The sequence below is a fragment of the Malaclemys terrapin genome, chromosome 14, assembly GCF_027887155.1.
Source record: "Malaclemys terrapin pileata isolate rMalTer1 chromosome 14, rMalTer1.hap1, whole genome shotgun sequence".
Lineage (NCBI taxonomy): Eukaryota > Metazoa > Chordata > Testudines > Emydidae > Malaclemys > Malaclemys terrapin.
In genome coordinates this window covers 35,879,819-35,903,822 of record NC_071518.1, presented here as the reverse complement: position 1 = coordinate 35,903,822, position 24,004 = coordinate 35,879,819, and the positions used below count along the sequence as shown (strand labels likewise).

At 47.3% G+C, this 24,004-nt stretch overlaps 1 protein-coding gene across 3 annotated transcripts in view; it reads right to left on the bottom strand.

Moving 5' to 3' along the window:
* The window catches only part of SLC12A3 (solute carrier family 12 member 3), a 58,341-nt gene that overhangs the window by 8,301 nt on the left and 26,036 nt on the right, over nt 1-24,004 (bottom strand). For 2 of the 3 annotated variants that reach the window (XM_054049339.1, XM_054049336.1), the window contains exons 14-26: nt 23,469-23,624; nt 22,989-23,088; nt 22,391-22,502; nt 19,403-19,543; nt 18,691-18,797; nt 16,522-16,604; nt 15,005-15,082; nt 14,412-14,513; nt 12,154-12,265; nt 10,634-10,720; nt 4,526-4,661; nt 3,713-3,780; nt 1,764-2,068 (exon numbers count right to left, since the gene is read on the bottom strand). In XM_054049339.1, coding sequence (XP_053905314.1) covers nt 1,927-2,068; nt 3,713-3,780; nt 4,526-4,661; nt 10,634-10,720; nt 12,154-12,265; nt 14,412-14,513; nt 15,005-15,082; nt 16,522-16,604; nt 18,691-18,797; nt 19,403-19,543; nt 22,391-22,502; nt 22,989-23,088; nt 23,469-23,624 — 1,424 coding nt within the window. In that variant the 3' untranslated portion in view covers nt 1,764-1,926. Of the gene's footprint in view, nt 1-1,763; nt 2,069-3,712; nt 3,781-4,525; nt 4,662-10,633; nt 10,721-12,153; nt 12,266-14,411; nt 14,514-15,004; nt 15,083-16,521; nt 16,605-18,690; nt 18,798-19,402; nt 19,544-22,390; nt 22,503-22,988; nt 23,089-23,468; nt 23,625-24,004 lie in introns of those variants that run through there. The other variant, XM_054049338.1, reaches the window with a different exon arrangement.

The following is a 24,004-nucleotide window of genomic DNA, read 5'->3' as shown; positions in this document are numbered from 1 at the left end:
CCGGCTCAGCACTGGAGAGAAGTCCATTTGTGCTGCCCCTGTCACACATGGCTGAAAACAATCCATGGGGCATTGTGAAAATCAGAGCCTGGTACTGACGCCAAGGTCCGGGTGACCTAGGCTAGGGCACATATGCTAAGCATTCCCACCACTGGTTCAGTGTCACGGGTGGTTTCAAACACGGGAGCACTAGTGCAGACAGGCACCAGCCAGGGGTTTAAGCATCATATCACGATGCCCTGCTCTGAGCAGGGTTACCCCTGTCTTCACCAGTGCTCCCCCTCTGCCGCTGCTGGCAGAACTGAACAAGTGGGAGCAAGAACTTTCACACAGCCTTAGGCTGAGGTGCTGACAGCCAGGCCAGGGGAGGCAATGCCACCAGAGCACCAGACAGAGCTACAGCTCACGGCGATGCAAAGATGTCACCCCGGAAGGAAATGGTAGAAGACAATGAGCATCAGTCACCACTGTGGGCCACTCATTTCCCCACCCGCTTCGCACCTGGGCAGCTACTTTCCCTTGCCCACAGGCCTATGGGCTTTGCGAGCTACACATCCTTTTTTAATAGAAGAGAGGACTGCAGGGCGGCGTGTTTCATTGACCCCCAGCCAGGGTTCTGTGCGGGGTCTAAGGAAGGCAGACGAGCGCTCTAGTTAATGTTTGATTGGGGCGAGGGTAGGTCATTGAAACAAACACGACCAAGGAGGATGGCAGTATCACGGTCAAAGCCTATGGGGAGCACATTCCCCGCAGCATTCACTCTGAACAAAATCTGCCTCTGACAGTATCTTAGAAGAAGGTTGATTAGAAAACTGGCCTGGGGATCAGGAGACCCAAAGTCTGCCACTGAACTGTTGTGTGACCTTTGGCAGATCACATCACCTCTCTCAGCATCGCCAGCTGTCAAATGGCTATAATAATGAGGGAGGCAGAGTGGCCACCAGGAATGAGGGAACGGCTGGGAGTTCTAATCCTAGCTCTGCTAGTGACTCACGATGTGGCCTTGGGCCACTCTCTTGACCTCTCTGCCTCAGTTTCCTCAGCTTTAATAAGGGGCAGCAAACGTAACTTACAGAGTGTCATGAGGATGGCACAGTTCAGATTTTTAAGAGTGCAGTTTCTTTCATGGGGACAAAGGAGGCACAATATGTGCTAACACAGCAGCAGAACATCCTGGAGCAATGCGTGGTCATTGGCACAAACCTCTACGCGGCAATGCAGGATTGTAACATAGTGGAGTGTCCCTTTCCTTCCCCCAAATTTTAAGGCCAATCCCGTCCCTATTAATTTTTCTTCCTGTTTCCCCCCACCCCTTTTCTCTTCTCTCACCTCCCTCTTTCCTTCACTGACAAAGGACGGTACAGCTACTGTACGATTGGGGCTTGGATCTTTGATGAATTTCCCAGGTTCTAACCCCCAGCAGTCACTTTCTGATTGGAATCACAGGGTCATTTTCAGCAAATTAATGGGAAATAAATAGGACAGATGATATCTGGGGGAACTGGAAGCCCGGTTCATTTGGGCATCCAAATCTTTTAGGCAGCTTTGAAAATCTCCTGTAAAAACTCTGACTTTCCCCCCACTACTGCCTCCTCTGTGTTGCCCAATAGGTCCCACCCAGGAATTTGCATTAGAGAACTCAGGAACACATTATCCCCCTGGCATGTGGTGGTATTAAGGTGCTCCCGGGATATGCAAAGGCTAGGATCAGCAAGATCAGTTTTCAGAAGGGGGAGGGCAGAGTTGGTATAACCCAGTGTTAGTCATTTCCCAACATTAATCCTTTATCAATGGCTGACATCAGCTGAAACCAGGAGAGTTTGCTTTTACCAGTGACTAGCACCCGAAAAACCGGAAGAGTTCATTCCAAGGCCAAAACCTGGCCTGAAAATTCACATCCTGACCCACCGTGTAGTCAACCACATTCTACTGGCAGTAAAACGTCAGAACATTTTCTTGGTTTCCTCTGGTCAGAATAACTGGGGGTCTCAGGTCTTGCGAGAGGGTTTCTAGCCAGGCCATATAGAGGGAGCTGGGGCATCTCCCCTTTCTGCCTATTGGCAAGGTTCTGGAAAGGAGAAGAACAAAAACAAGAGAAGTATGAAGTGGGGAGGAGAAAAACCTTGCATCTAATTTTGCCTTGGAAGAGTATTATTCCCTCAGTGAGAAGTCCATGCAGATTTGCAGATTATAGATCCACCTCATACACTGTGTGCCACCAACTTTCTGTGTCCTGTCCACAACACTGATTCCTGTTCACTTTGAATTCTGCTTTATCTGTACTATCTATGCTAGCAGAGGAGCGGAGCAGAACGGATAAACCTGACTCGCCCTATGAGCGGTCCTTGTGCTGTAGATGCTTCCGTAGGCAGCCCCTGTTTAAGATTCAGTTCCATGAATAGTGCGTGTCATGTCAGGCATTCATAAATGGAGAGCTGTGTTTCCTCAACTGGTCACTAGGTGACCGGTGACTACAGGCAGTGGGGTGAGGTCAGTGCTAGTGACTTATAGCTCTTACAATCAGGGCAAGGAGTCGGACCAGAAGAAAGTGAAGTGAATTCAGTCAGCTGGCCTTGGCAGGAGAGGGGGTGAGCTTTCTGTGTCACACGTGACCAACACTGTCTGGAGGGTCGAAAAGAATTTCTGAATGAATGACAGCCTCACAAAAGTCAAAATCTAACTGGGCATCACTGACACAGGGACATCTGCTCACCTGTTTATGGCCATATGAATGTAGCCTCCAAACCTACACCCAATAGGTCTTATTGGCCAGATTTTCTTGTGAAATACAGCCCTTTTGCACCACTTGGGAGGTGAAACAGGGGCCAGAAAGCAGGTGGACCTCCCTAGCTGAGAATTCTGCTGCCATGTGGAGTCATCAGCTGCATGGACCCAGAGTAGCCCACTCCCACACACCACCTTGGCATAGCCAATATAACTGGAGTGCTGTTGCATTCCAGCTATTCTGAGCCTGAGATGGGCCCTTTTAGGGCCTTCTACCAACTGGTGTAGTTTAAAGCAGCCTTGAGGCTGCTCTAAATTATGCCAGGACTGGTTCCAGTATGGAGCCAACCTGAATCAGGGAGCTGCAACCAGCTCTTCTGTGACCTCTTCCCCTCTTCTGGAGCAGCAGAGAAGCTGGCCTTCTAGGTGGAGAGTATATCGTCAGTGGAGCAATTATCCAATCTGCGCAATTAGGGTCTGCTCCAAACTGCTGCACTATCATACAAACAAACAACAAACAAATATTGCGTTACGCTATAGTAATGGTCCTGAGCCCTACCTCCCTAGCATCACCCATAGTGTGTTAGGCCACCACTGTAGCAAACTAGTATTTTTATGTGGGCTTTTCTGCAGATGCTGCATAGAAGGTTTAGAGGTTTTTAAGGCCCGGCTTGACAAAGCCCTGGCTGGGATGATTTAGTTGGGGATTGGTCCTGCTTTGAGCAGGGGGTTGGACTAGATGACTCCTGAGGTCCCTTCCAACCCTGATAGTCTATGATTCTGTAAGGGGGTATACTTGGGGGCATACATGGATTGGTAGTGTCTGCTTAGTTGCTATTATGTAGAAGGGAGAAGACTGAAGGGGCTGTTTCTATAGTAATCTATCCAAGAACAATAATACCCCCTAAATACACTGACTTGCTGGAGAAGACAATATGTCAGAGGCGCATTACGGATCCTGATCACTCTGGGGGCTGCTGTTACTTACATGACTATGAGGGCAGCATCCCGTGAGTAATCCAGCAAAATCTCATTCAGTCTCACTTGTCGAAGCGACTAAGGAGCAAAAAGTAAAAATCACATCAGCACAAAGTCAGGCAGGCAGCGTCCCCCTGGAATGCCCACGGATTTCCCTGGTCCAGCACTCACTGTCCCCAGTGGGAGTCAATCCACTGACTGAGTGCACGCTGCAGGGCTGTGGTCATTTGCCAAACAGAGGAGAGATCTGTGAAACTCGGGACTGTCCCATGGAATTAAGGATGAACCTCACCCTGGTTACTGGTGAGGCCCCTAGCTACCAGCACTGGGCATTCCCTGCCTGCTGACCTCGTCTCCAGCTGAACGTGCTGCCGCTCTCTTAACCTCTCCCGAGAGCCGTTTCCTTCCAAACCCTTTGGGCCTGCCTATTGCTTCAGCATTGAATCAGCATAAAAAAACCTCTGCAGCTCACGCTGTTCTCCACCGCAGCAGAAGAGCTCACGAAGGGTCCGGTCTGCACCCGGTGAAGTCAACGGCAACACTTCCATTGACATCAGTGGGTGCAGGATTGAACCAAGAGGGCCCCCAAATCATTACGGGCCCAATCCTGTAAGGTGCTGAATGCTATTGCCTTGTAGTGATTTCAGTGGGAGTGGAGGGGGCTCACAGCACCTTACGGGATTGGGATCCTGGAAAAGCCTGCAAGCAAGAAGAGCTTTCTGAATCGCGGATTAGGTCAGGAAAATCCTTTACATGAGAATTCCTAGGTATTCTCCCTTCCCCAGCTGTTGCAATCTCCCAATAGCAGTGGTAATGTCCCTACCTTTACTTTGTTTTTATTAACCTCCTCATCAGAAATCTTCCAGGGGCAGTCACACCTCATTTCATTCACCACGGCCTCATCCTTAAACCCATCGTTCAGCCTGAAGGGGGCGATCAGGTCATCAAATCTCTTGATGCTACAAACAAAGAGCATGATAGGATTGGAGCTCTGTCCTGACATTTGCTGTACCGGATAAATGCTGCTGGGGTTTATGAGCATGCTGGGGGCTCCCATTAGAAAGATGGCAACTGTTATTGGTTTCTGTCTTCTGAAGAGAGATCCTGGATCAACAAGAGAACTGGTCAGTCTGAGTCGTCATGGATAGTTCCCTGAAAACTTCAGCTCAATGCACAGCGGTGATCAAGAAAGCTAACAGTATGTTAGGAACCATTAGGAAAGGGGTAGAAAATATCGAATACTGTGTGCAGTTCTGGTTTCCCCATTTCATAAAGGATATCACGCAACTGGAACTGGTTCACAGAAGGGCAACAAAGACGATCAAGGGTCTGGAACAGCTGCCATATGAGGAGAGACTAAAAAGATCAAGGCTGTTCAGTTTAGAAAAGGTGGCGACTAAATGGGGATATAAAAGAGGTCTATAAAAGCACACATGGTGTGGAAAAAGTGAATAGAGAAGTATTATTTACACTTTCCTACAATACAAAAACCTGAGGTCACCCAATGAAATTAATGGGCAGCAGGTTTAATACACACAACAGGAAATACTGTTTCACACAACACACAAATTAACCCGTGGAACTCATTGCCATGGGATGTTACAATGACTAAATGTATAACTGGGTTAAAAAAAACCTGGATAAGTTCATGGAGGATAGCTGTTGATGGACTTATTAACCAAGATGGTCAGGGATATAACCTCTCACTCGGGGTGACCCTAGACCTCTGACTGCCAGAAGCCGGGAGGGGATGACAGAGGTGGAATTTCTTCAAAATTGCCCTGTTCCGTACACTCCCCCTGAAGCTTTAGTACCGGCCACTATCGGGGACAGGATGCTGGGCTAGATAGATCATTTGTCTGATCCAGTATGGCTATTCTTACGTTCTAATGATCTTCTGATGAAAAAGCCCTTTTCACAAAATCTAAATTTTTCTTTTATTTTACTGAAAAATTTCCATTTTTCCATTAGGAAAACCAAAATGATGGCTGTCCACCTAGAAGGGTCTTGTTGATTTGTCTGCTGCAGTTCTGTACTTCCTTCCCTTTCAGTTCTTCCAAGATGGAATTTTTCTGGAAATCCCTGGTTGTGAAAAATTTCACATTTTGGGCTTTTCATCCCAATCCAGGATGAATTTTTTTTTTAAATGTGAAATTTTTCGTGAGAAGGGATTTCCATTTTTCAGCCAGCTTAGATCAACTGCCCTGGAAACTTAATTCCTCTGTTCACAGATCAGTCCCTTTGTTGGCTACTTCAGGAGAACCCATGTACCCCCTATACAAGGTAAGAAACAGTTTTCAGGCTCTTTGCACAGGTATTACTGTGGAGAATGATTTGGAAGAGCCCTCTGAGGGAAGGGATCAGAAGGAGACCCCATCGATCAGAAGGCATGAGATGCATTGTCCTAGGGATGGGGGTTCCATGACCACCACTCCCAAGAGGAGGAGACGGGTGGTGGTGGTTGGGGACAGAGTCATCCATCTGCCGACCAGACCGAGAGACTCAAGAAGCGTGCTGCTTGCCTGGAGCTAGAATTCAGGATGTGACGGAGTGTCTGCCAAGACTGATCAAGCCCTCGGACCGGTACCCCTTCCTACTTCTCCACGTGGGCACCAATGATACTGTCAAGGATGACCTTGAGTGGGTCACTGCAGACTATGTGGCTCTGGGAAGAAGGATAAAGGAGTTTGAGGCGCAAGTCGTGTTCTTGTCCATCCTCCCTGTTGAAGGAAAAGGCCCAGGCAGGGACCATCGAATTGTGAAGGTAAATGTGTGGTTACGCAGGTGGTGTCGGAGAGAGGGCTTTGGATTCTTCGACCGTGGGATGTTGTTCTGGGAAGGAGGATTGCTAGGAAGAGATGGGATCCACCTAACGAAGAGAGGGAAGCGTATCTTCGCAGGCAGGCTTGCTAACCTAGTGAGGAGGGCTTTAAACTAGGGTTCACTGGGGGACGGTGACCTAAGCCCTGAGATAAGTGGGGAAGTGGGATACTGGGAGGAAACACAAGGAGGAGGATACAAGATGGGAAGCCTCCTGATTCATACTGAGAAAGCGGGGCAATCGGCTAGTTATCTTAGGTGCATGTACACGAATGCAAGGAGCCTGGGAAACAAGCAGGAAGAATTGGAAGTCCTGGCACAGTCAAAGAAATATGATGTGATTGGAATAACAAAGACTTGGTGGAGTAGCTCACATAGCTGGAGCACTGTCATGGATGGGTATAAACTGTTCAGGAAGGACAGGCAGGGGAGGAAAGGTGGAGGACTTGCACTGTATGTAAGGGTGCGTCTATACTTACTTCCTGGTCCGGATGTAAGCGATCGATCTTCTGGGATCGATCCCGGAAGTGCTCGCCATCGACGCCGGTACTCCAGCTCAGCGAGAGGAGTACGCGGCATCGACGGGGGAGCCTGCCTGCCGCGTCTGGACCCGCGGTAAGTTCGGACTAAGGTACTTCGAATTCAGCTACGTTATTAACGTAGCTGAATTTGCATACCTTAGTCCGAAGTGGGGGGTTAGTGTGGACCAGGCCTAAGAGAGGGGTATGATTGCTCAGAGCTCCAGTATGAAACTGGAGAAAAGCCTGTTGAGAGTCTTTGGGTTAAGTTTAGAAGCGAGAGCAACAAGGGTGATATTGTGAGGGGCGTCTGCTATAGGCCACTGGACCAGGAGGATGAGGTAGACGAGGCTTTCTTCGGACAATTAACTGAAGTTTACAGAACACCGGCCCTGGTTCTAATGGGGGACTTCAATCACCCTAACATCTGTTGGGAGAGCAATACAGCAGTGCACAGACAATCCAGGAAGTTTATGGAGAGTGTTTGGGACAACTTCCTGGTAAAAGTGCTGGAGGAACCAACCAGGGGCCGTTCTCCTCTTGACCTGTTGCTTACAAACAGGGAAGAATTGGTTGGGGAAGTAGAATTGAGTGGCAACCTGGGCAGCAGTGACCATGAGAGGTCGAGTTCAGGATCCTGACAGAAGGAAGAAAGGAGAGCAGCAGAATATGGACCCTGGACTTCAGAAAAGCAGACTGACTCCCTCAGGGAACTGATGGGCAGGATCCCCTGGGAAGCTAATAGGAGGAGGCAAGGAGCCCAGGAGAGCTGGCTGTATTTTAAAGAAGCCTTATTGAGGGCACAGGAACAAACCATCCCGATGTGCAGATAGAATACAAATATGGCAGGTTACCAGCTTGGCTTAACAGAGAAATCTTCAGTGAGCTTAAACACAAAAAGGAAGCTTACAAGAAGTGGAAACTTGGACAGATGACTAGGGAGGAGTATAAAAATATTGCTCAAGCATGCAGGGGTGTAATCAGGAAGGCCAAAACACAACTGGAGTTGCAGCTAGCAAGGGATGACAAGGATAACAAGAAGGGTTTCTACAGGTATGTTAGCAACAAGAAAAAGGTCAGTGAAAGAGTGGGACCCTTACTGAATGGGGAGGCAACCTAGTGACAGATGATGTGGAAAAAGCTGATGTACTCAATGCTTTTTTTGCCTTGGTCTTCACAGACAAGGTCAGCTCCCACACTGCTGTTCTGGGCAACACAGTATGGGGAGGAGGTGAACAGACCTCAGTGGTGAAAGAACAGGTTAAGGACTATTTAGAAAAGCTGGACATGCACAAATCCATTGGTCCAGATCTAATGCATCCGAGGGTGCTGAGGGAATTGGCTGATGTGATTGCAGAGCCATTGGCCTTTATCTTTGAAAACTCGTGGCGATCGGGGGAGGTCCTGGGTGATTAGAAAAAGGCAAATATAGTACTCATGTTTAAAAAAGGGAAGAAGGAACTACAGACTGGTCAGCCTCACCTCCGTCCCTGGAAAAATCATGGAGCAGGTCCTCAAGCAAACCATTTTGAAGCACTTGGAGGAGAGGAAGGCGATCAGGAACAGTCAACATGGATTCACCAAGGGCAAGTCGTGACTGACCAAACTAATTGCCTTCTATGATGAGATAACTGGCGCTGTGAATATGGGGAAAGCAGTGGATGTGATATATCTTGACTTTAGCAAAGCTTTTGATACAGTCTCCCACAATATTCTTGCCAACAAGTTAAAGACGTATGGGCTGGATGAATGGACTATAAGGTGGATAGAAAGCTGGCTAGATCGTTGGGCTCAATGGGTAGTGATCAACAGCTTGATGTCCAGTTGGCAGCCGGTATCAAGCAGAGTGCCTCAGGGGTCGGCCCTGGAACCAGTTTTGTTCAACATCTTTATTAATGATCTGGATGATGGGATGGATTGCATCCTCAGCAAATTCGTGGATGACACTAAGCCGGGGGGAGAGGTAGATACACTGGAGGGTAGGGATAGGGTCCAGTGTGACCTAGACAAATTGGAGGATTGGGCCAAAAGAAATCTGATGAGGTTCAACAAGGACAAGTGCAGAGTCCTGCACTTATGACGGAAGAATCCCATGTACCGCTACAGGCTGGGGACCGACTGGCTAAGCAGCAGTTCTGCAGAAAAGGACCTGGGGATTACAGTGGATGAGAAGCTGGATATGAGTCAGCAGTGTGCCCTTGTTGCCAAGAAGGCCAACAGCATATTGGGCTGCATTCGTAGGAACATTGCCAGCAGATCGAGGGATTTGATTATTCCCCTCTATTCAGCACTGGTGAGGCCACACCTGGAGTACTGCATCCAGTTCTGGTCCCCCCACTACAGAAGGGATGTGGACAAATTGGAAAGAGTCCAGCGGAGGGCAACAAAAATTATCAGGGGGCTGGGGCACATGACTTATGAGGAGAGGCTGAGGGAACTGGGCTTGTTTAGTCTACAGAAGAGAAGTGTGAGGGAGGATTTGATAGCAGCCTTCAACTACCTGAAGGGCGGTTCCAAAGAGGATGGAGCTCAGCTGTTCTCAGTGGTGGCAGATGACAGAACAAGGAGCAATGGGGGAGTTGTAGTGGGGGAGGTTTAGGTTGGATATTAGGAAACACTATGTCACTAGGGGGGTGGTGAAGCACTGGAATGGGTTACCTAGGGAGGTGGTGGAATCTCCTTCCGTAGAGGTTTTTAAGGCCCGGCTTGATAAAGCCCTGACTGGGATGATTTAGTTGGGGATTGGTCCTGCTTTGAGCAGGGGGTTGGACTAGATGACCTCCTGAGGTCTCTTCAAACCCTGATATTCTATGATTCTATTAATTGAACAGGCCTATGAGGAAGTTACCCTGATGGTGTCTATTCATCCTTCTATGTTCTCTAGTCATCCATTCATTCCATGTTCCTGTGGTGATGACTTCTGAACCAAGGTTGTGACACATTGTCTGGGCAGCATTGAATAATCTTGACCTTCCTCTGTCTCTACTGTGAATGGTCCAGTCCTGCCAACTCCAGTCATGTGTCAGGTGCCAAAAAAATCACAAGATTTGATGAAAATCATGAGATTTTAAAAAAAATCAATGTTGGGTTCTTTTCATTTGCTTTCAGGTATTTGAGCCTTTAGGGGGCATGTTTTCAAAGTGTTCTCTAAACACAGGGGGGCTGGAAACTTACTTTTTACCTTTACATGAAAGCTGAGGTTCTTCCATAATAATATGACTCTGGGAGCTGAGGCCTTGCAGAAAACACCAAGTATCGTGAGAGTTGTCCTGCAATCATGATAGTTGGCAACACTGATTTTCTTTGGCTAAAGACAAAACACCAGTCTCCAGGGCTGGCACCTTTCCTCTGCATGAAATTCACTTATAAATGTAGAAAATGGCTGGGTTACAAGTGTAGTTTTCTCCTTTTCTGCCCCCAACCTTCACACTCCCCATCTGGTAGAAGCGGAGCCCCTAATCAAAGCATGGGATGGATTAGGGACAAGAACAACTCTCAGGTTCCACTTGATGTACACACAGTCAAGACACACACACAGGAACCACGTCTGGAGACTGAAAGAGGCAAAGACAAAAACTAGAAAAATAACGTACTGTTCAGGGCGTGGTTTCTGGTTAATGTCTGGAAGGACATGCACCTCATGGAACCCAAGTCGGAATTTGCTCAATAGAGAGACAATCCTGTAAGAGAGAAAAAGGGGGATTTTTTAAAAATCTACTCGTTTTTTCCTGCTCAATACTTTACTGACCATCCCAGGATTCCCAGAAACTCTCTGAACATTTAAGAATCAAGCGAAGCAGTGTTGCCTAGTGGCTAGAGCACTAGCCCGAGACTCAGGAGACCTGGGTTCTAGTCATGGCTCTGCCGTTGGCCTGCTGAGTAACCATGGGTAAGTCAATTTGCCTTTCTGTGCCTCAGTTTCCCCCTGTAAAATGGGGATATTGCTACTGACCTCTTTTGTGAAGTGCTTTGAGCTCTACTGATGAAAAGTGCTAAAGAAGAGCATTATTATAAATATCTGTCTGCTTATCAAGCCCTGCAAACACTAGGCCCAGTGTTTACTACTCTGAGTGGGCCATTGAAATCTACTCATGGTAGTAAGAATTTAGCCAGGTAGTAAGTATTGGCCCAGTCATATTCCAGGTGAAATGTCAGAACCAGGAGGTGGCTGGGGGAGCTTTCATGGCGTGGCCAATTTCTCTTTTTCTGTTCTACTGAGTGTTTAACAATATCACCTATCTACCATATTGTCTGTAGTAAGATATTGCAGGGTGACATTCGGCTACTTTCCCAATCATTGCTGACGGCTCTTTCTGTGTTCAGCTCCTGGAATTTCATTTCCATGGCCCTTGGGTTTGCATTTTTAAAAATCATATTTGCATTTTTTATTCTCAACCCTTGTGTCCTCTCAATACATTTTCCCACAAACACAATGTCATTTTAAAATAAACAGACAAACAAACAAATGGGGCAGATCCTCTGATGATATAAATCAACATAGTTCCGTTAGCTGGAATGGAATTATGCTGATTTACACAAGTTGATGACCAGGATCGTGGCATACCATGCGGAAGAAATATAATTTAAAAAAATGGTCAAAACCAAAAAAAAGAGCTTCTGACATTTCTAAAACAAAGAGAAGAGTGTTGGGTCAACAGCAAAATTCCAGACTTAAATCCCCAAAAGGTGCAGCAAATCTGTGAGATAGTCCAACCTGTGGGGTAGGTGGCAGGTAACTTATTATTTTGTCTTCTGTGTGCTGTGCCTTTACATTTCTAGGAATCTGCTGAGGCAAGCTGCCATTTTGGGTGCTTGAGTTGATTTCACAGCAGAGACACACAGATTGGGCTTTCCCAGGGAGACTTTGCTTTTGTTCTTTCTTCCTTAGTTATTTCAGTTAATCCAAAGTACACGCTATTCAGACTGAATATAGAGAGTTGATGTAAGGCCTGTTGAAGTCAATGGAAAGACTCCTATTGGCTACTGTTGACTTTGTACTAGGCCCTTTGTGTACAGAAAATCATAACAGAAGTGACTTTGAATTATCGATGGAATTAGTGGCAGCTAATGGTCTCCCAAACTCTATTTGATCAATGCTCAGGAATGCACTCACGCCTTCCTCTCTTCATCCATCCTGTGGATCTGCCCACCAACAAACACCCGGGTTCTGCACTTGCCCCACCGCTTCTTGCGACTGAGGAGGAACGGAATCAGGAGCGTCAGACCTGCCACAGGGAAGAGCACAGGGATTGGGTCTTACTTTTGGGGACCAAACAACTATTTAACATTCTGAATCAGAGATGGAGAAGGCCCTGTGCTTGCCAGCCCATCCCCCCATCAATGTGAGATTGCACCCCGGGCTGTATTTTCTAGTGTACTGCTCCGTCTAGTATTAAATGTCCCCAGCTAAAATCACACACTGCACTGCCAGATCTCTGGGTTGCAGTTAGTCCCAGAAAAGGAGACTCATACAAATATTGTACTGCAATCTCTTTATCATGAAAGTGCAACTTACAAACGTAGAATTATTTTTTTTTGCATAACTGCACTCAAAAACAATGTAAAACTTTAGAGCCTACCAGTTGAACCATGAAGGGACATACTAAGGTTTAGCATATCAGGCATGTAAATACCTTGCACACTGGCTACAACAGTGCATTGCGAACACCAGTCTGACTTTCAGGTGACATTGTAAATAAGAAGCGTTCTCTCTCATTAATGTAAACACACTTGTTTGTCTTAGCGATTGGCTGAACAAGAAGTAGGACTGAGCAGACTTGTGTGAGGTGAATTGAAAAATACTGTCAAAAGCAACAGAGGGTCCTGTGGCACCTTTGAGACTAACAGAAGTATTGGGAGCATAAGCTTTCGTGGGTAAGAACCTCACTTCTTCAGATGCAAGAGGTGAGGTTCTTACCCACGAAAGCTTATGCTCCCAATACTTCTGTTAGTCTCAAAGGTGCCACTGGACCCTCTGTTGCTTTTTACAGATTCAGACTAACACGGCTACCCCTCTGATACTTGAAAAATACTATTTCTTTTCTCTTTTTTACACTGCAAATATTCAGAATAAAAAAATAATAATATAAAATGAGCACTGTATGCTTTGTATTCTGTGTTGTAATTGCAATCAATATATTTGAAAATGTATAAAAACATCCACAAATATTTCTAATAAATATAATTGGTATTCTGGTATTGTTTAACAGTGCGATTAACACTGCAATTCATCGCAACTATATTTTTTAATCTAGTTAATTTGCTTTGCGTTAATCGCATGCATTAACTGCGATTAATGGACAGCCCTAATAACATAGTAATTCACCTCAGCTTCACTCCACAGCTGACCCTCAGACCTTCCTCCCCTCAGAGTTTTCCTCGGTTCTGTCCCCCTCGCTCCTCTCCCTTCTCTTGTCTTTCCGTTTAGCTGATTCCTCCTACCTAACACTCTTGGGGGTAAGAAATCATGAAACAAATACTCCATTTGCCATCATCACATTGATTGCTCGGCTTGTAGACTGTATTCCTTTCCACTACCCCGTGTCTGTCTTGCCTATTTAGATTGCAACCCTTTTGCGCAGAGACAGCCTACTGCTCTATGTCTGTACCGTGCCTTGCACCACAAAACCCCAATCTCGGTTGGTCCGTAGGTGCTCCCGTAACAAACATGATTAACAGAAGCAAGTCTCCGGAGCCAGCGCTGCTGTCGAATGTTGCAAAGGAAACGTGAGACTGGAACGGGATTAGGAGGTTTGCGGCTAACCTTTCTGCTCAAAACTATTATATTAAAAGCCTCCTGCTGTGTTAACATCAGCCCTGGTGGAAAGGGCAGTGCAGGAGAGATTTTGCTAAGAGAGTATGAGTGAGATTTGCAAAGAGTCTAAGAGAGTTGGGCACCCAAATCCCATCGGTTTCAATGAGAGTTGGGCACCTACCTCTCTTAGTCGCCTTTGAGAATCTCAGGCTTGTCCTCAGTAGGTCACGCTGGCCTAGTAGGGCAAGGTTTTGGTGGAACTTAACAGCACTGTACGGGAGCAGCACAGTGATCTGGGGGTAGCTGACCACTGTTGGGCAGACACTGCTGAGAAGGCGCTTCACCCTGCGGAAAGCTGGAAATGAATGGGTAGGAACTGTCCTTAGGAGAACTAGACCCTGACACTGCTGAGGAATGACCGATGGATGATTGCATAGGGGTGAGCAGAGCTGAAGAGGTCACTGCCCTGCAGTGGCTTGAGACCCAACTGCAGCGGGGAAACCCTTCAGAGATCGGTCTCATTCATGAGCTGAATGGAGGGTGAGGTGGAAATAATGAGATTAAAAAGTCCCAAATCTGTGTGCAGGCTGGGTGTATTTATTAAGGTCAAAGGTCACCTCCATCATCAAAGAGCCAGTAGATGTCGATAGTCTTCTTGCCCTGTTCAGTCTGGAAGATGGTGCTTGCTTGCTGTTCCGCTGTAAGGGCATCCGGATCCACTAGCAAGGGGAAAAGAACCCACAGCGTGAGAGACAGGCCCTGGAATTTGATATGTGCTGTTCTTCCAACTCTCTGCAGCAGGTGGCAGACCCTTCCTATTTAGAGCCTTAAACTTCCCTGCAGGCTACGGCAAAATGCTGTCTAGGCCACATCCTGTAAATGTTTGATCCAGAGCAAAGCTTAGTAGCTGAAATCTATTTTTGTATTTGGGTTGGACCAAAACCCTTGATCCAAACATCCCCAAACCTTGCTGACCCAACGCCGCAGCTGGAACCTTTACTTACAACGGAACAAACCCAGCTCCCAGATCTGGACACCACCAAACTTAAGGGAAGTTCCGATCTGGACTTCGCAGCCAGAGTCCCTGTGTAACTAGTAGCCAAGAATCATTCAGCTAGTTGGCCCTGACATGGTAGATCATCATTAATTTTCACTGCAGGTTGGAGGGTGAGCGTTTCATATTACAAAGATGAACGTGGTTAGAACTAACATGTTCCTGTCACAGTGGGTACCACACCATTTACTCCATTCTCTTTACGGTCTTCTGCTGGGTCAAACACCGGGTTAACTGCAAAACAGATGAGAAGAATAAAGGCAATGGAGACGTGAAAGACAAAACAATGAACGTTTCTTTTCACTTAGAAAACTATTATGGCTAAATCCAATGACCATTGAACCTACGTTCATTTTAATTATAACTTTAAAAAACATCCTGAACAGAAAGGTTAAAGCTAGTTTAGAAAACGATTGCATTTAATAGATGCAGCGTTAAATTCTGCTGCATGCGTGCTAGTTTAGGGGGAAAACGTCTGCACCAAGAGCCAGCACAAAGAATAGGCACCACTTAAGCCCTACATTGAAGGGTCCATAGACTCATGCCAACCTTTTGCACGATGGTGAATTTCATCCTTAGCCAACCTGCACTGAACCTAACAAAGATTTAAAGCATGTTAAAAAGCAGAAGTTAATTGCACCCTGGGCAGAGGTGCTGTTCCAGCGTCTCATGAGGATCTCGTTGTTATTTCAGAGATGTGCATGGCATAGGACTGCTGTTCACGATGGTGAATTTACCCCAAGGCAGAGCACAAGGCCTGGGCACTGTTCAAGCGAGTCTTAAGTGGTGCACAGACTCTGTGCGAGCCCCCTGCACGGGAGCGAATGGTCACCCTGTGAATAATTTGCTGTCATGACACTGGCAATTCGTTCTATAGCCTTTCATCACTCTTTGTGGGTGTAGCGATGAATTAAAGGAGAACCAGGCGGCCAGGCTGGTCTCAGATGCTGGAGCCCCATAAAGCAAGCTCTGAATTTTGCAATCTCACCCAGAAATCTGTGGTGAGGTGGGGTGACTGCATTGTTCACGGGCTCGTCTAGAGTCCTGCAGGCTGTGGGTTTGTCTTACCTGATCTCACACTGAAAGGCCACCTCCAGTTCACCCAGCGGCAAAATGGGCACCTGATCCATTGGGACAGGGCCATCAAAGGCGATCAGACGTGATGCTGGCAGTACCACTCCCTTGTGCACCATTGGCTATGAAACTGACATGCCTTCCCCATGTCAGCCCAATGAGCTGCTGGCTGGGGGGCACTTTACAATGACCCAGAAATGCGTTATGCACTTCATTTCCCCCGTGAGATGCTGGGTAGCAGCCTCTCGGGTGGAACAGCGCAGAGCAGTGCCATGAAATGATTTAGGACTGGAAGTGAAGAATAGCACGTTCAGTTGCAGTAAATGGAAGAATGTGGGGAGTCAAAAGGATTCTGGCCACGTACAGTCAAAGTTCTGTGTCAAAGTCCTTTCTCTTGCAGGGGGAAATATTTGACACCTTGTTTAATTATTAACAATAGAGGCACGTTACTGATCTGCAAAGGGCAAGTGGGTTTGAGTTATTGTGTTCATCCACTCAACTGATATGCCAGTGTGCACTCACTGCTACTTCAGGCTAGGGATCTAACAGTCTAACAGGGATCTGCAGTTCCTGCAGGTGTGGCTGCAATAGACACTTACTGTGAGCCTGCATCATTCTGGAAACATTCAGCCCTTCCTTCATTCGCATTAAGCATATTCCATACTTGAAATCAAACGCATCACTGGAATGAGAGAGAGAATGCGTACTTAGCATTAACATTCTTTGCATTCAATGGGACCATAGGAACAGGCTCAGAGGGGCTGTCCCTTTAGTTCAGTACGCTGGCCGTCTTATGCGACATCTGACATTGGTCGCTGTTGGAGACAAGACACTAAATGAACCTGACCTCTGAGCCTTTCCAGTGAGGAATGCCTGTAAAAGTTAACCAAAACTTCAAGACAAAGGGCATTGGTGTGATCGTTGTAACTGAGGTTACTACGGAGCAAATCCTACGCCCGACACAAATCCTAGGTAGCCAGGCTACACCTTGAGCAGTCTCAGAGAGAGCCCAGAGAAATGAAGCCTTCTTACTCCAGTACAGAGCAGTCCAAGAGCTACTCACTTCAGTCTCAGGGCTGTGGTGGAGGTGGTGGTCAGTGATCACTCAGTGATTAAGGTGAATGCAAGAGCTCTGCTTTATTTTGTGTCCAGTTCCAACTGGCTGCAGGGCCGTACCTAGCTATTCTGGGGCCCTACGCAGCCCCCCAGCAGGGGGGGAGGGGTGTGGGGCCCCAGGCCTCTGCAGGGGAGGGGGGACTGACCCCAGGTCTCTGCAGGGAAGGGCTTGGGGAGCAGGGGGAACCACTCACCGGCGCAGCAGCTGGGGCCAGTGAGTGCAGCCCAGCCCTGCTGCACTCCTCAGGGAAGTGGGGGTGGGGCTGGGGTGGAGCAGGGGCAGGGGACCTGGGCAAGAGCCGGAGCAGAGGCTGGAGCAGCACGTAGCTGCGCAGAGCACCAGGAAATTTGGTGCCCAAAATTTTCTGGTTCCCTACGCAGCTGCGTACTTTGCATATGGGTAAGGACGGCCCTGACTGGCTGTGCCTAATAAGAGCTTCCCATTGCCTCACCCAAACTCTGTCTGGGAAGCTCAGCCCTTAAAGGTACAGTCCCCAGTACCACAGTGGCTGTGTTTCCCTTCCACACTGGAAGTAGGGGGAAAATGTGGCCTGTGGATCTTCACAGATCATAATGAGCTTCCAGAAACCAATGCTCCATGGCACCCTTGATGCAACGGAATTGTCATCTTTCTGCTGCATCCAGAGTCCTCTCCACGCATGAGCGGGTGGGCACAGAGCGTGTCAGATGCTCTTCCCCCACGTGCCTGGACATGCTACTGATGCAAACACTTGTCAGCCCTTAACTGGAGCAAAGCCAAAGCAAACGCATCACTGGGATTGCCTTTGTCTATCAGATGCGGTCAGGCAGCTGGAGAGATGGAATCAGTGTACGGATGCAATAATAGGCAGAGCAATTGAGACGTCTGAGGTGCAGCTAAACTGTGATGGTTGGAATCCACGTAATTTAACACATGCTAATAAGAACAATCACCGTAATAATGCTTTGCCCTTCCAAAGAAAGTCACAACTCAGGGTCAGGTCAGGTTCTTATCCCCCTTTACAGAAGGAGAAGCTGGGGCACAGAGAGACTGAATAACTTCCCAGAGGTCACACAGGAAGCCAGGAATATAAACCAGACCTCCATCCCGACCTCCTGACTCCCAAGTCCCTTGCTTTAGCCTCAAGCCCCTCCTTCCCCTCTGCAGTGAGAGACTGGTAGTAGCCGTGAACACCCACCAATACACATCTTGCTGACCAGTGGCTGCAACAGCCTTGCTAAGTTTCCAGAGGCTAAACTCTGGAATTTCACTCCTTATTTCACTAGGAGGGTGGTGAAGCACTGGAATGGGTTACCTAGGGAGATGGTGGAATCTCCATCCTTAGAGGTTTTTAAGGTCAGGCTTGACAAAGCCCTGGCTGGGATGATTTAGTTGGAGATTGGTCCTGCTTTGAGCAGGGGGTGGCACTAGATGACCTCCTGAGGTCCCTTCCAACCCTGACATTCTATGATTCTATGAAACTGGGAGCCAATAGAAGCTGCCGGTTCAAACTTTGCAGCGTATTCATGAAGATGGATAGTCATGAAAGCGGGCTAGTTATACACCACCATATTCCTTCCTGACTGTCCCCCAGTTCACCCAGAACTCTCTACTGTTTAACTGGGAGCAAACTAAGCAGGCAACGCTACCATCAACCAGCCTCCCAACTTACTGCAGGATTCCAGTGTACTCCTCCACAGTCCTAGGGTGAGCTGTCTGCCAGTTCTTCTTGTACCCGATCACCAGGATGTTGGGTTTCATCTTCCCAAGACCGGATGCCTTGGTTAATAGATATTTTTCCAGTGTTAATAGGACTATATATACATCCCCGTCATACACACATGCATTTATTTCATCTGAAGGTATCATCACATGCACAGAGTCCTATAACCCATGAGCTGCTAGATGGTGCCCTCTAGGCTCAGTTCTGAGCAAGGAGTAGTGTGTAAACTGCATCATGCCAGGAGCAGTCCCAGGGACACCCCTCTGAATCTCAACTCCTCCTCCTTGCTCCATGGGGGATGGGGATAATATGCCAATGGAATAGGTCAATAGCAAATTATAACATTGGCCAGTGAGTAGGGGGGGTGGAGCCAAGGGTCCACTCATTCCCCACCCACCTGCTCCAGAGATGGAGTGAAGGGTGCTGGCTAGCCCATGAAAAAGCACCAGAATTTTTACTCCCCCTTACTCCCTTGGACAGGCATGTACTTCAAGTCATAATCCATCCCTTAACAAATCATGCTGGCCCCAACAATACTGACCTCTTCTCAGTGAAAAAGTTGAAGGCCCCTTGTAAGAAACATTCAAGAAAATCTTGATGCAAGATTTACAGCAGGGGACTGCAGTTCCTTCATGATTCAATATCCAGTTTAGGGCTTTACCTGCATAAGTGTTTTGACTCCACTTCTCAAGTCATCAGCTACCACGTCCGTATAGAAAGCTTTGATCTTTCTCTTGGTCAGCCACTTTGTATGGCCGTTGGAGGTGAGCCTGCATTCTGACATCTTCTGCTTGCATGGTCCCTGTTATTGCGTGGGAGGAAAGGACACAACAGTAGCATTAAGGATCAGCGTGTTTGCGACATGCAGACCATTTTTAGCTGGTGGTTTTAAGTTTATCCCCATAAAATAATACGCTTTACTTTGAACCAAGCAGTTACTTTGAACCATGCAGTCTCCTGAATCATAGATGAGATCCAAACTTAGACCCTGGAAATGCGGGATGACATAAGAACGGCCATACTAGATCAGACCAATGATCCATCTTGCCCAGTATCCTGTCTTCCGACAGTGGCTGGTGCCAGATGCTTTAGAGGAAATAAAAATAATAAGGCAATTTATCGAGTGATCCATACCCTGCCATCCAGTCCCAGCTTCCGGCAGTCACAGGTCTAGGGACACCCAGAGCATGGGCTTGCATCCCTGCCCATCTTGGCTAATAGCCATTGATGGACCTATCCTCCATGATCTTATCTAGTTCTTTTTTGAACATGGCTATACTTTTGGCCTGCACAACATCTCCTGGCATTGAGTTCCACAGGGTGACTGTGCGTTGTGTGAAGAAATACTTCCTTGTGTTTGTTTTAAACCTGCTACTTATTGATTTCACTGGGTGATCTCTGGTTCTTGTGTTAAGTGGTTCTTGTTTACTTTCTCCACACTAATCATGATTTTATAGACCTCTACCATATCCCCCTTTAGTCGTCTCTTTTCCAAGCTGAACAGTCTTTTTAATCTCTCCTCACATGGAAGCTGTTCCATCCCCTTAGTCATTTTTGTTGCCCTTCTCTGTACTTTTTCCATGCCAGCATTATGCAAAAGTTCAATTAATCCTCATCACACTGCAGAGTGGTTTGGAATACATGTTCTCCACGCCACACACACTTTACATTAATATTGGCTCCACAGGGCTCACTGCGTCTGTGTGTAAAATAAGGTTAAAAATAATTGTAAGCCGATGACAATCTTATAGGGCCAAATCCTGAAGTCCTGACTCAAGTCCTGATTCTGTCTCCCACTGAAATCTCTGGCAAAACTTCTGTGAACTTTAAATGATACCAGAATTCAGTCCTGCCTCTGCCAAAATCTCACTGATACCAATGAAGTTTTATGTGGCACAGGACCTGGTAAAATCTGTGAAAGGCCTTCATGATTTGGCCTGGAATGCAGGTTTCATTGGTTGCTTTTAAAGAAGGACTTTTATGTGCACAGATCCATATTCACGTACCCATCCAGCTTTGAAAATCCCAGCCTCAGTGGTTTGCCCAAAGTCACACACAGCCAGAAATTGACCATAGAGCCTCATCTTGGTGCCTTTACTGCAAGATTATCTTGTACTGATTATGCTCCCATTGATCAGGCCCTGTGTGAGCAACTGTCAGTCTGCTACACCTCAGGCAAAAATGAATACATCTACATCAGCCATTTGATCTGGGAGAAATGAAGTCACTGGGACAGACTGTTGTCCTCTGATCAATGTCCCCTTTCAAAAGCAATGCCTGATCTTCACGTTGGCAATTCATCTGCAGCAGGCGGCCATTAGCCCATGACAATGTTGTAGCTTGTCACCAATATTGCTTAATTAGCCTGTGATCTTTTCAACAGAAATGGCTTTACTTTTTTTTTTTTTTTTTTGGTCATTTAAGAGTGCCTAGAAATATATTTTTAAATCACAGGTACATGAGAAAGGATCTGGCTTGTCTATCTACCTCCAAGTCTTCTATATGATCCATCATCACAATGAGCAAGGTGGAAGGACGCCAACATCCCAGTCAAACACTTCATCAAGGACCCAACCAAAGAACCCCATGGTTTTTCATTCCCATAGAAAATATGGTCGACTTTTAGCTGCATCCTACAACACATGACAGATGCACCTGCTTTTGGGGACTGAAACAATCCTATCTGTGACTGCAGGAATGGACTTCAAACTACAGAACACCTCCTCAATCAACATCCCAAGCCATCGTATCCTGGTGAGATCTCTGCCATCTACTCCGCATCACTTGAACCAATCCTTGATCACTAACCTAGACTTGGACATCCGGCAGTGCTGGTTTAAGACAGATGAAAGAAGAAGACCACAGTATCTAAGTGACTTCCAGATATCTCCATGATGAGGTTCCTAGTGGTCTTCATGAAGTTTCTCTCCCTAGTTAAAGGAGGCTCTGACTGGAGAATATTTTTGGTTTTTTATCATCAGGCTGGTATGCTCTGGGTCTTTATCTTGGCCTCAGGGTGTCCCAACTCTGGATTACTCTAATTTCCTTAGGAAGCTCGTGCCAGAAGTAAACCCCTCAGCCAAGAATGCTTTATCTCCAGCTCTCGTGCACTATGTTGAGGGCTTTACAAGCTGCATTGTGACAGAGCATGACAGCGTAGGTGCTGGTTCACTCAGCAGTGGTAAACTACTAACCTGCAAAGTTCTGCTATGTGCTAACTCCTCAAAAGTCAGGGCACCAAATCCTGAAATCCTCACTCCGGCAAAACTCAAATTGAACCAACTCCTTGGTCATTAATGAGGTTTGAACCCAGGACCTTGAGAGCTGAAAACGTAAGTCTCCATCACATGATCTAAGCTCCTTAGCTGGAGACAAAATCAGCCTCATGACCCTCTTAGGTGACCCTGCCACCAGAGGGAAACAAAGACTCGCAGTTTGCATGGGGTACATAAGGACTGGAAGAGTCAGCCCCATGCATTTAACAACCCTGGATATTATTTTTCAGGGCCCTGCCAGGGAGTATATCACACAGCTTGTTCCTTTTGTACTGACAGTGAACAGATGACCAGATTAGGGTTGGTGTAGATACCTGCGTCCTACCCCACCTTGCACTCTTATGCAAGAGAGCAGCTGAACCGAGAATACTTACTATCAGCACATTCCCACAAATCATCAAGCTGAGGTTTTTGGTGAAAGTGCCCACAAAATCCACCAGGGCTGGGCGGAAGTTGGGAGGGCCTGTTAAGACCAGGCACTGGGGTCTAGAGAGGAAGAAGAAAAGATGGCTGGTAACTTACAGTAAAAAAGTCACTGTTGAGATCTTCTGGTAGGAATTTGATCACTACACCCTTGTACTGCTAATGGCACCCACCTAATCTAAGCAGTATCTTTTGGATGGTTGGGTCCTTCACTACCAAACTATCAGATCCTCCAGGAAGTACACAACTGGGCTGGAGATCTCAGGCTTCCTTGCAAAGACTTCCTGGGTCTAGCTGGGCAGAAAAGACCATGAAAACTCTCCTCCTCTCCCGGCCTTCCGACCCTGGCTGCAACCCAGAGGTGCAGAGAGGAGCAGAAATTTAAACAAATTTACTCAAGCTCAGTTGAGGCTCATTTGGGGTTCAGTTGGCTGGTTATGCCTTTGAGGGGAACATGGGGGACTTATTCAAATACATGGGCCCCTTCCGTGTTTGGGGATGAGGGTAATGTTCCCTTGCCATCATCCTCCACACAGCACTATTACTTGCCTGTAGTTCTTAATGTGCTCGCTGATTTCGTTGAGTCCCACGGAATAGTTCAGGGCCAAGTTGTACGAACCTGCCTGCACAGACGAGCCCCAGTTCACTTCTGCAGAGGAACAATCATTCAGAAAATATTAGACCATTTAAAAACAGAAATAGGAGTGATGCCGGCAATGCACTGGGCACGGGCACGTGCTGCTTTGTTATTGTAGGGTTGCTCCAGAGAGCCTGGCTGTGCACATATTGGTTTGTTTAGTTGGAGGGTTTGGGTTCAGTTACTACTGCAGGCTTGGCTGCATCATAGAAACGTCTCTCCCAGCTGAATGCCTTGCGGGCAGACCTGGCAGGGCACGTTGGCAGGAGAGAGTGTGGCGGAATCTTGCACTGATGCTGCCCTGCTTTGAGACCAATAACTTCAGATCTCTCAGCCTGGCATTTTCACCAGCGCCGCTGTCTGCTTAAGAACAAGGAGCCCCCGTTACTCACCAGGCTTTTTGTAGAGCACGTATCCCAGTAAGAAGACAATGATGCCAATGGCTATCAGGGCTGCCCACCAGGTCAATAGAAACATGATCACGACAGAGATGACGGCACCGAAGAGCGCAGCCCACTTGCTGTAATATCTAAAGGATGGTCTCCATCCTGCGTGGACATGACACAAAAATACATTCATCACTCACACAGTCAAACTCTTCCCTCACACCTGGGGGAGGGGTCCTTCAGCCTCTGAGGAGAGAGAGAGTAGAACAGGGGCACCCTATCAATCTTAGATATTTGTCTGGCCTCCATCACCACCACACCGAGCACCTCACAACCTTTAATGTGTTTATCCTCACCACACCCCTGGGAGGCAAGGCAGTTATCCCCACTGTACAGGTGACGCACATCGAGGCTAAGTGACTGGCCCAAGGTCACACGGGAAGTATGTGGCAGAGTAGGGAAGTGACCCCACGTCTCCCAAGTCCTAGGCTCATCAGTGGCTCATGCTTTCTTTGTAACCCTGGGAGACAAAGGCAGGGGTG